The sequence below is a fragment of the Pipistrellus kuhlii genome, unplaced genomic scaffold, assembly GCF_014108245.1.
Source record: "Pipistrellus kuhlii isolate mPipKuh1 unplaced genomic scaffold, mPipKuh1.p scaffold_m20_p_71, whole genome shotgun sequence".
Lineage (NCBI taxonomy): Eukaryota > Metazoa > Chordata > Mammalia > Chiroptera > Vespertilionidae > Pipistrellus > Pipistrellus kuhlii.
The window spans coordinates 1-12,418 of record NW_023425575.1 but is presented as its reverse complement, the minus strand read 5'-3'; the positions used below and the strand labels follow the sequence as shown (position 1 = coordinate 12,418).

Genomic DNA, 12,418 nt, shown 5'->3' with positions numbered 1-12,418 from the left:
GCCTGGGGGGACAGGGGGCACCGGGTCAGGGCTCAGGGGCACCCCGAACAGCCTGGGGGGACAGGGACACCGGGTCAGGGGCACCCCGAACAGCCTGGGGGGACAGGGGACACCGGGTCAGGGGCACCCCGAACAGCCTGGGGGACAGGGGCACCCCGAACAGCCTGGGGGCACAGGGGGTACCGGGTCAGGGCACTGGGCCCCACCTCGGATCTAACTAACATGGTTCCCGCCCATGGAAACCATCCCCTTCCAGTCTGGCCGCTGGCTCAGCTGGTCAGAGTGCGGGGCTGACCGGCAGAGTGTGGCCTGGATCCCCTACTGGGGATGGAGCCCACAACCTGGGCATGGGCCCTTGGCTGGAATCGAACCTGGGACCCTTCAGTCCGCAGGCCAACATGCTACCCACTGAGCCAAACCGGCCCGGGCTCTTCTTTCTTCTGTTTTAAATATAATTGTATTGGTTTCAGAGAGGACGGGATAGAAACCTCAACGATGAGAGCGAACTATTGATCAGCTGCCTCCAGCACACACCCCTGCTCCCCTGCGTTGGGGAATGGAACCCGGATCCCGCTCAGCGATGCTCTGGTCCTGCCCACCCACCTCCCGCCCCCGGGCCCGCCCCCCCCCGCCCCGGCCCCCCCCCCGCCCCCGCCCCGCCCCGCCCCGCCCCGCCCCGCCCCGCCCCCCCCCGCCCCGCCCCCGGGCCCGCCCCGCCCCGGCCCCGCCCCGCCCCCGGCCCCGCCCCGCCCCGGCCCCGCTCACCAGAGCACCCGCAGCCGGCAGCCCGCCCCGCCCCGCCCCGCCCCCGCTCACCAGAGCACCCGCAGCCGGCAGCCCGGGTGCCGCAGCCGCCGGCACAGGCGCCGCACGCCCGCGCTGCCCAGCGCGTTGTGGGTCAGGTAGAGCTCCAGCAGCGTCTGGTTGACGCCCAGCGTGGCGGACAGGTCTCCGCAGGCTGTGGCGGTGAGGCCGCAGCTGTCCAGCCTGCGGAGACGGAGGCCTGAGTCTTCTCTCCACAGGGAGCCGGTATCGTTTTTTAAAAACATACATTTGTATGGATTTCAGAGAGGAAGGGGGAAGGAGAGAAACATCCATGATGAGAGAGAATCGTGGATCGCTGCCGCCTGCACGCCCCCCACTGGGGATGGAGCCCACAACCCGGGCCTGTGCCCTTGACCGGAATCGAACCCGAGTCCCTTCAGTCCACAGGCTGATGCTCTATCCACTGAGCCAAACTGGCTAGGGCAGGGTGTGGTTTTAAATATATACTGATTTTTTACAGAGAGGAAGGGAGAAGGATAGAGAGTTAGAAACATTGACCAGCTGCCTCCTATATACTCCCCCTGGGGATGTGCCCGCAACCAAGGTCCATGCCCTTGACCGGAATCGAACCTGGGACTCTTCAGTCCGCAGGCGGATGCTCTATCCACTGAGCCACACCAGTTAGGGCCAGGGTGTAGTGTTTAGGGGACTAGCTGATAAGAAGACAGAGTGGGACCAAAGCAGTCCAGGTTCAGATGGCAATGAAGGGGCCTGGCTGGGTAGCTTAGTAGATTTGAGCGCCCCCTCCCTCCCTCCAAATAGGCCAAGGTTTGGGGTTCAATCCCGCATCAGGGACATACAAGAAGCTACCAATGGGCCCAGCCAGCGTGGCTCAGTGGTTGAGCATCAACTTGTGGACCAGTAGGTCATGGTTCCATTGCCGTCAAGGGCACAGGCCCGGGTTGTGGGCTTGATCCCCAGTAGGGGGCGTGAAGGAGGCAGCCGATCAATGATTCCCTCCCATCATCGATGTTTCTCTCTCTCTCTCCCTCCCTCTCCTTTCCTCTCTGAAATCAATACAAAGATATTTTAAAAGCCCTAGCTGGTTTTGCTCAGTGGATAGAGCGTCGGCCTAAGGACCGAAGGGTCCCGGGTTCGATTCCGGCCAAGGGCACAGGCCCGGGTTGCAGGCTCAGTCGCCAGTGGGGTGGGTGCAGGAGGCAGCCGATCGATGATTCTCTCTCATCATAGATGTTTCTATCTCTTTCTTCCTCTCCCTTCCTCTCTGAAATCAACAACAACAAAAAATATTTAAAAATATAAACAAAGGAAGCCGAAGCCGGTTTGGCTCAGTGGTAGAGCGTCGGTCTGCGGACTGAAAGGTCCCGGGTTCGATTCCGGTCAAGGGCATGTACATTGGTTGCGGGCACATCCCCAGTAGGGGGTGTGCAGGAGGCAGCTGGTCGATGTTTCTCTCTCATCGACATTTCTAGCTCTCTATCCCTCTCTCCTCCTCTCTGTAAAAAATCAATAAAAAAATATTTAAAGATATAAACAAAGGAAAAGAAGGAGAAAGGAAGGACCAGCAGACGCTGGCACTCAGGGCCGTCCTGCCCGCCCCCGCCCCGCCCCGCCCCGGCTCACCACAGCTTCTGCAGCCTGCAGGCCGGCTGCTGCAGCCCCTCGCACAGCCACCAGAGGCCCCGGTCGCCCAGGTCGTTGAAGCTCAGGTCCAGCTCTCGGAGGTGGCGGTTGCTCTGCAGTGCGGCGGCCAGGCCCTCGCAGGCCGCGGGGCCCAGCCGGCAGATGCCGAGCCTGGAAGACACGGGCACAGGGTGGGCGCCTCCGGGGGCACCGCCGGGGGCACCGCCCGGAAAGCTGCCTGCCGGGCGGGCGCTGCGCTCACGGCACCGAGAGACTTCACCTGGCCGCTGAGAGAGCAGCGAGGGCGAGGAAAAGAGGGACAGGCAGGTAGGAAGGGGAGATAGATGATAGATAGATAGATAGATAGATAGATATAGAGGTATTTGTTGTTCCCCTTATGCACTCATTGGTTGGTTTTTGTATAAGAGAGAGAAGGAGAAGGAGGGAGGGAGGGAGGGAGGAAAGGCAGGAAAGGCAGAAAAAGAAGGAACACAGGAGGAGAGTGTTAAAGGATAAAGAGACACCATCTTTTGCCCTAAGCAGTGTGGCTCAATAGATAGAGCGTCAGCCTGAGGACTGAAAGGTTCCAGGTTCGATTCCGGTCAAGGACATGTACCTTGGTTGCGGGCACATCTCCAGTACGGGGCGTGGGGTGTGTGCAGGAGGCAGCTGATGGATATTTCTCTCATCAATGTTTCTAACTCTCTATCCCTATTGATTTTTTTACAGAGAGGAAAAGAGAGGGATAGAGAATTAGAAACATCGATGAGAGAGAAACATCCATCAGCCGCCTCCTGCACACCTCCCACTGGAGATGTGCCCGCAACCAAGGTACATGCTCTTGACCGGAATCGAACCCGGGATGCTTCAGTCTGCAGGCTGATGCTCTATCCCAGTGGTCGGCAAACTGCAGCTCTCGAGCCACATGCGGCTCTTTGGCTCCTTGAGGGTGGTTCTTACACAAAATACCACGGCCTGGGCGAGTCTGTTTTGAAGAAGTGGCATTAGAAGAAGTTTAAGTTTAAAAATTTGACTCTCAAAAGAAATTTCAATGGTTGTACTGTTGATATTTGGCTCTGTGGACTCATGAGTTTGCCGACCACTGATATAGGATATACACTGAGTGGCCAGATTATTATGCGTTCAGAGATCATCATCATCTGGCCACTCATTTTCAAAAGGGGGGGGGGGAGTGTTAATGGCCTAAACCAGTTTGGCTCAGTGGATAGAGTGTCGGCCTGCAGACTGAAGGGTCCCAGGTTCGATTCTGGTCAAGGGCATGTACCTTGGTTGCGGGCACATCCCCCGTAGGGGGTGTGCAGGAGGCAGCTGATCCATGTTTCTCTTTCATTGATGTTTCTAACTCTCTATCCCTCTCCCTTTCTCTCTGTAAAAAAATCAGTAATATATATGCCAACCACGGATATATACACCGAGTGGCCAGATTATTATGCGTTCAGAGATCATCATCATCATCTGGCCATCATCATCATCCGTGTATATTTTTAAAAGGTGGGGCTATGGGAAGTGTCCATGAGAACGAAGCATTCATTGTGAGTCCTCACGGAGAAAACAGATGTTATCAGGGGACAGCGGAGCAGAAAGGAGTTCCAGGGAGAAGGAGCAGCAGGTGCAAAGGCCCTGGGGCAGCGAGCTCTGTGGAAGGGGACGGGTGGGCTGGCGTTTAGGAGAGGGGGGAGGGAGCCTGGCCCCGGGGAGCCGGCCGGGCTGGGAGGACGAGGACGGAGGACGGGGACCCCGCGGAGGGGAGCGGGCTGGGCTCACCGCAGGGTCTGCAGTTTGCACTGGGGGTGCCGCAGGCCCTCGCACAGCAGCAGCGCCCCGGGGTCCCCCAGGTCGTTCAGGCCGAGGTCCAGCTCCGCCAGGCTCTGGGCCTCCGGGAGGGCGGAGGCCAGGTCTTCGCAGGCGGCCGCCGTGAGGTGACAGATCTTCAACCTGCGCGACACACACAGCGGGCGTGGGCCGAGGAGACGCGCCGAGAACCGCCCACCAGGCGTCCAGGGTCAGCTACCGCCCCCGCCGGTGTGGCCCTGGGGACAGAGCGTCGGCCTGCGGACTGAGGGGTCCCGGGTTCGATTCTAGTCAGCGGCACATGCCCGGGTTGCAGGCTCGCCAATCAGTGATTCTCTCTCATCGTTGATGTTTCTTTCTCTCTTTCTCTCCTTTCCTCTTTGAAATCAATTAAATTATATATGTTTTATTAAAATCTTTTTTTAAATTGCCCTAGCTGGTTTGGCTCAGTGGATGGAGCATTGGCCTGTGGACTGAGGGGTTCCTGGTTCAATTTCGGTCGGGGGCATGTGCCTTGGTTGCGGGCACATCCCCAGTAGGGGGTGTGCAGGAGGCAGCTGATAGATGTTTCTCTCTCATCAATGTTTCTGGCTCTCTATCCCTCTCCCTTTCTCTCTGTAAAAAAAAAAAAAAAATCAATAAAATATATTTTAAAAATAAAATAAATAATTTATAAAATATATATTATATATTATATATATATATATATATATTTATTTTTTACAGAGAGGAAGGGAGAAGGATAGAGAGTTAGAAACATCGATCAGCTGCCTCCTGCACGCCTCCTAGTGGGGATGTGCCCACAACCAAGGTACATGCCCTTGATGGGAATCAAACCTGGAACCTTTCAGTCCACAGGCTGACGCTCTATCTACTGAGCCAAACCGGTTAGGGCTAAAATATAATTTGTATTGACTTCAGAGAGGAAGGGAGAGGGAGAGACAGACAGAAACATCAATGATGAGAGAGAATCATTGGTCAGCTGCCCCCTGCATGCCCCTCCTTGGGACTGAGCCCACAACCTGGTCATAAGCTTCTTGGCTGGACTTGAACCCAGGACCTTTCAGTCCACAGATTGACGCTGTATCCACTGGGCCAAACCAGCCTGGGCAAAGATACATAATGTATACACACACACACACACACACACACACACACACACACACACACACAGGCCCAGTGCACGAATTCAGGGCTGCCTGGCCCAGTCCAGGGGGAGGAACTGCAGGAGGTTGGCCGGCCGTGAGAGGTTGGCTGTGGGAGCGCACTGACCACCAAGGGACAGCTCTTAGGTTGAGCATCTGCCCCCTGGTGGTCAGTGAGCATCATAGCAACCGGTCAACCAAATATTAATACTTTTATAATGGTTGCTTAGGCTTTTATATATATCTATATCTATATCTATATCTATATCTATATCTATATCTATATCTATATCTATAATTTCATTCCTTTTTACAGGCCGAATAACATCCCATTGCGTGGATAGCCCACGTTCTATTCGTTTCTCCGCCCGCCCCTGACGGACATCGGAGTTGGCCACCGCAGACAGTGCTGCCCGAACTCGGGGCAGCCACCCACCGTCCGCAGGCAGAGGGCCACCCAGGAGGCCCAGCACACTCACCACAGGATGCGCAGCCGGCAGGCCGGGCTCCGCAGGCCCCCGCACAGCAGCTGCAGCCCCGTGTCCCCCAGCGCGTTGCCCGTCAGGTCCAGCTCCGCCAGGTGGCGGCTGGCGCTGAGCACCGCGGCCAGCTCCCCGCCGGCCCCCGCCTCCAGCTGGCACTTCCGCAGCCTGGGGAGAGAGACACGCTGGCGAGGGAGGCCCCGGCGTGCTTCTCTCGCTTTTTAAAAAAATATATTTTATTGCCGGGACTGGTGTGGCTCAGTGGATAGAGCGTCAGCGGACTGAAAGGTCCCGGGTTCGATTCCGGTCAAGGGCATGTGCTTTGGTTGCAGCACATTCTCAGATGGGGGTGTGCAGGAGGCAGCTGATCGATGTTTCTCCCTCATCGATGTTTCTGGCTCTCTATCCCTCTCCCTTCCTCTCTGTAAAAAAACAATAAAATATATATTTTTTAAAAATTAAAAAAACAGCCGAAACCGGTTTGGCTCAGTGGATAGAGCGTTTGTCTGCAGACTGAGGGGTCCTGGGTTCAATTCCGGTCAAGGGCATGTACATTGGTTGTGGGCACATCCCCGGCAGGGGGTGTGCAGGAGGCAGCTGATAGATGGTTCTCTCTCACCGATGTTTCTATCTCTCTATCCCTCTTCCTTCCTCTCTGGGGAAAATCAATAAAATATATTTAAACAAAATTAAAAGAACACACAGTTAAAATGAAGCAAGGATGATCACAGTGCTGACCTACCACTGTGTGGGGGTGACCAGAGGAGGAGGGTGTGGGCGGGGCCAGGACCATGGACCATGGACCATGCTCGGCCAACCTGAGCTCATGTTTCTCCAAACCATCCCTGTGCAAACAGGGGGTGCGGCTGGGGAAGGCTCCCCCGTCCACAGAGGAACCGGAGGGGGCAGCCGAAGGCATTAGCCGCGGCCTCTGTCCCTGGCTCCCGCTGGGAGCTCCCAGACCCTTTAGTTCCCGGGTGATAAGGGCTGCTTTTGTTCTTGGGGTGGCCTTTGACCCGGTCCTGACGGGCCCTCAGTCCCTCGGAATCCCCTAGGGGTGATAGCAGGTCTTTGTCCTCCTGAGGTGGGCTCCGAGGGGGGTGGGGACCAGGCCTCGGTGAGGGGCTTGGAATCCCCCCATCCTCTGGAGAGGGTAGCAGGCTGGGGGTGGAGTCAATGATGGAGCACGCCTGGGGCTGAGGCTCCACAAAAATCCCGCTGGGGGAGAGGAGAGATCAACCGGAAGACCTTGTGCATGCATAGAAGCATGACCAATGAATGCAAAACTTTGGGGTGGGAGGGCATGTATGGGAGTGGGGTGAGGGTGGGGCAGTGGTAGGATATGTACACATATAATACCTTAATAAAAAATAATAATAATAAAAGAAAGAGCCGAAACCGGTTTGGCTCAGTGGATAGAGTGTGGGCCTGAGGACTGGGGGGTCCTGGGTTTGATTCCGGTCAAGGGCATGTGCCTTGGTTGTGGGCACATCCCCAGTGGGGATGTTCAGGAGGCAGCTGATCGATGTTTCTCTCTCATCGATGTTTCTAACTCTCTATCCCTCTCTCTTCCTCTCTGTGAAAAATCAATAACATATATTTTTTAAAAAAAAGAAGTGAGTGGAAGTGCAGGACACCTGGCTGGTGAGACAGAACTGCTCGGTGGCGGTGGCGATGGCGGCAGGGGGTGGGGGATGGGGTCGGAGGTGGGGGGGTGGAGGGGGCTGGGGAAACCACCAGGCTCCCCAGTGACCGGAGGTGTCAGACGTGACGTGTTCTGCGCGGACAGGGAACTGCACAGCCCACAGCTCCGGGGTCCCAGGCCCTGGGCGAACGTGGTGAGGGTGGGCGGGGTCAGAGGGCGGCCCTCACGTCGAGGCGAGACGTGGGGCCCTGGGCGTGTGGGGAGCTGTGTCAGGCCGGGGACTCACTGCAGCATCTGCAGCCGGCACTGGGGGTGCCGCAGGCCCTCGCACAGCAGCCGCACGCCCGGCAGCCCCAGGGGGTTGCCGCTCAGGTCCATCCTCATCAGGTGCCGGTTGGCGGTCAGCGCGGCGGCCAGGTCCCGGCAGGCGGAGCTGGGCACCCGGCACCTCTTCAGCCTGGAGGGGAAGGAGGGGAGAGGATGGAGCTGGTCCCTGGTCCTTCCTCTCCCCGCGTCTCATTTATTTATTTACTAGAGGCCTGGTGCACGAAATTCGTGCATGGGGTGGGGGTGTGTGTCCCTCAGCCCAGCCTGCACCCTCTCCAATCTGGGACCCCTCGAGGGATGTCCAACTGCCTGCTTAGGCCCAATCCAGGACTGCTGGCTCCTCTTACAATCCAGGACTGCTGGCTCCCAACTGCTCGCCTGCCTGCTTTCCTGATTGCCCCTAACAGCTTCTGCCTGCCAGCCTGATCACCCCCTAACCACTCCCCTGCCAGCCTGATAGATGTCTAACTGCTCCCCTGCCAGCCTGTTTGCCCCCAACTTCCCTCCTCTGACAGTCTAGTCACCCCTAACTGCCCTCCCCTGCAGGGTTGATCACCTCCAACTGCCCTCCCTTGAAGACCTGGTGCCTCTCAACTGCCCTCCCCTGCTGGCCATCTTGTGGTGGCCATCTTGTGTCCACATGGGGGCAGGATCTTTAACCACATGGGGGCAGCCATCTTATGTTGGAGTGCTGGTCAGTCTGCATATTACCCTTTTATTGGATAGGAGGATTCTTATTTTTTAATCAGAGAGGAAGGGAGAGGGGGAGAGGGAGAGAGAGAACCATCCACGGAGAGAGAAACATCCATCAGCTGCCTCCTGCACGCCCCCAACTGGGGACCGAGCCCGCAACCCAGGCATGTGCCCTTGACCGGAATCGAACCCGGGACCCTTCAGTCCGCAGGCCGGCATTCTATCCACTGAGCCACACCAGCGAGGGCCTGGGTGCTTTTCGGACAGAGCCCCAGGCGAGGGGTGGCGGGACCAGCGGGAGCCCCCAGACCTGCCGGACTCACCTCAGGTTCTGGAGTCTGCAGCTGGGGTGCCTGAGCCCCTGGCACAGCAGCGCCACCCCCCGGCCGCCCAGGGCGTTGCGGAAGAGAGCCAGCTCGATCAGGTTCCGGTTGGTGCTCAGCGCCGCCGCCAGGTGCTCGCTGTAGGCGTGTGGCAGGACGTTTCTCTCCGGGCTGCGGGAGGAGCTACAGGTCAGTGCAGCTGCTTCTTTCTTTTGTTGTTCTTGTTTGTTTTATTTTATTTTATTTTTAAATATATTTCACTGATTTTTCACAGAGAGGAAGAGAGAGGGACAGAGAGCCAGAAACATCGACGAGAGAATCATCGATCAGCTGCCTCCTGCACATCCCCCACACGGGATGCGCCCACAACCAAGGTACATGCCCTTGACCGGAATCGAACCCGGGACCCTCCAGTCCGCAGGCCGACGCTCTATCCACTCAGCCAAACCGGTTTCGGCATTCTTGTTTTAAATAAGCTTGTTTATTTTGATTTTTATTTAAAAAAATATATATATATTATTGAGTTTTTACAGAGAGGAAGGGAGAGGGATAGAGAGCCAGAAACATCGATGAGAGAGAATCATCCATCAGCTGCCTCCTGCACATCCCCCAGACGGGATGCGCCCCCAACCAAGGTACATGCTCCTTGACCTGAATCAAACCTGGAACCTTTCAGTCCGCAGGCTGACGCTCTATCCACTGAGCCATCCGGTTTCGGCACCCCCTGGTATTTGGGGGAATATAAATAAACACGCTGTGTTGGCTCTGGGTCCCTGCCCCTCCATCAGAGAGGATAGCGGTCCCACCCGGCTCCCAGCTTTGTTTCTACTTCCGTGTCTTCCTTCCTTCCTTCCTTTCTTCCTTTCCTTCCTTCCTTTCCTTCCTTCCTTCCTTCCTTCCTTCCTTCCTTCCTTCCTTCCTTCCTTCCTTCCTTCTCTCTCTCTCTTTCTCCCTTTCTCCCTCCCTCTCTTTCTTTCTTTCTTTCTTTTTTTTTTTTTTCAAGGATTCTACTTTTTTTTTTTTTTTAATATATTTTATTGATTTTTTTCACAGAGAGGAAGGGAGAGAGACAGAGAGCTAGAAACGTCAATGAGAGAGAAACATCGACCAGCTGTCTCTTGCACACCCCCTACTGGGGATGTGCCCGCAACCAATGTACATGCCCTTGACCGGAATCGAACCTGGGACCTTTCAGTCCGCAGACCGACGCTCAATACCCCTGACACAAACCGGTTTCGGCTTTCGTTCTTTTCATTCCTCCCTCCTCTCTATCCTTCTCTCTCTCTCTCCTTCCCTCCCTTCCTTTCCTTCCTTCCTTCCTTTCTTTCTTTCTTCCTTTCTTTCCTTCTTTCTTTCTTTCTTTTCTTTCTTTCTTTCTTTCTTTCTTTCTTTCTTTCTTTCTTTCTTTCTTTCTTTCTTTCTTTCTTTCATTTCTCAATCCCCAGCAGCCTCCACTTGGAGCCGGTTCATCTATCTTTTCCGTGCTGGCCACGAAAAGGGGGATCCCGGCCATAGCTGGCCTCCCCCTGCCCTGCAGCCTCCCTGCCCTCTTCCCACCCGATGCAGGCAGCGCCCTCCCATCACCCCGGGGTCAGTGCCACCAAGGATTTCTGCAGATGGTGCCCAGGGTGCCCGCGGCTGGGGCCCACACACACACACACACACACACACACACACACACACACACCCTCCACCCCCAGCTGAGAACATGAACTTGGTTAGGACCTGGGCTGGCACAGCAGTGAGTACTTACGATGGTGCCGGTGGCGTCTGGGGCCCCGACGCCTGGTGCCCCTCCTCCTCCTCCTCCTCCTCCTCCTCCTCCTCCTCTTCCTCCTCCTCCTCCTCCTCCTCCTCCTCCTCCTCCTCCGCCCGGTAGGCGGCCCCGTGCAGGTGCAGCACCAGGGCGCTGGCGCAGTGCCTGAGGCAGAAGGCGGCCACCGCGTGCTCCATCCTGGTGGCCATGCTGCCCACCACGACCACCTGGAAGTGGCTCAGGGCCGCGCGGATGAAGTCCTCCTCCTGGATCTCGTAGAGGCAGCCGAGCAGCTCCAGGGCGCCCTGCTGCAGCGTGGGGCCCCCGCTCCGCGCCCGGGCGCCGATCCAGTCCAGCAGCTGCGCCCGGACGCCCGGCGCCACCCTCCAGCCCAGGGCCGTCTCCAGGTAGCCCCTGGCCTCGCGGTGCAGGAGCCCGAACAGGAAGCGCACGGGGAGGGCCAGGGCGCTGCGCTCCGACAGCCCGTACGCGGCCAGCAGCCGGGCCAGGCCGCGCTCGGGGCCGGCGGCGCAGGCCGCCCGGTCCGCGCCGTCCAGCGCGTAGTGCACGGCGGCGAAGAACTCCTGGAAGCTCAGGTGGATGTAGCTGTAGAGGCGCTCGCAGCGGATGTCCCGCTGGAACAGGCTCACGTTGAGGAAGGAGGAGACCTCGGCGCCGTCCAGGCCGTGCCGCCGCAGGTCCTGCTCCTCGAAGAGCATCTTCCGGCTCCAGAGCCCCTCGGCGGCCAGGGAGCACAGCCCCGTGGGGTGGGGCGGGCGCTGGGGCGTCGGCGTCGCCTAAGGTGACCAGATGTTAACATCGGTAAAGAGGGACATCACTGACGGGGAGTGGGGTGGGGGTGGGGGTGGGGGGTTCTTGGTTAAAAATTTGGTCTATATGGAGCAACAAAAATTTTCATAGAATGAAAAAATAGTATGGAGATATATATATATATATATATATATATATATATATATATATAATTATTTTATTGATTTTTTTACAGAGAGGAAGAGAGAGGGCTGGAGAGTTGGAAATATCTATGAGAATCATCCATCAGCTGCCTCCTGCACACCCCCCGCTGGGGATGTGCCCGCAACCAAGGTCCATGCCCTTGACCGGAATCGAACCTGGGACCTTTCAGTCCGCTGGCCGACGCTCTATCCACTGAGCCAAACCGGTGTGGCTGTAATATATATATATATATATATATATATATATATATATATATATATATATATATATATATTAATTTCAACATAAGTACAATTTACAAATATAATACATAAATAAAAATTATGTATAGTAGTATTGTTTTATTCAATTAATTTTTAAAAAAATATATTTTATTGATTTTTTTACAGAGAGGAAGAGAGAGGGGTAGAGAGTTAGAAATTATATCTATCTATCTACGTATAGTATTATTTTATTTTTTATTAAATTATTATCTGTGTACATATTTTAACATTGCCCCCCTCATCTATGTATAGTATTATTTTATTCAATTGTTTTTTTATAGAGAGGAAGAGAGAAGAATAGAGTTAGAAATTATATCTATCTCTATCATCTCTATCTCTCTATCTCTGTCTTCTATATCTATATATCTATCTATCTATCTCTATCTCTATCTCTAATCTATCTCTCTATATATCTATACCTATACCTATACCTATACCATCTATATCATCTATATAATCTATATCTATATGAATTCTTTATTTGTCATCGGGACGCGGCCCCCTTACCGCGGCGGCCGGGGAGCCGGGCGGGGGCTGCAGCAGGCTGAGCAGGTAGAGCAGGTACACGGCGGTGGCGGTGCGCGTGTG

The 12,418-nt window shown here is 55.6% G+C and overlaps 1 protein-coding gene across 1 annotated transcript; it reads right to left on the bottom strand.

Annotated features, from left to right (window-relative positions):
- Positions 1–812: 812 nt before the first annotated feature.
- NLRP12 (NLR family pyrin domain containing 12) lies at positions 813–11,389 on the bottom strand (the record flags this gene model as incomplete). The annotated part of the gene is made up of 7 exons (XM_045576011.1): positions 813–987; positions 2,410–2,580; positions 4,195–4,365; positions 5,846–6,016; positions 7,780–7,950; positions 8,837–9,007; positions 10,590–11,389. Coding segments are annotated over 7 exons (1,830 nt in total), but the record flags the coding sequence as incomplete, so codon positions are not given.
- Between the last annotated feature and the right edge of the window lie 1,029 nt (positions 11,390–12,418).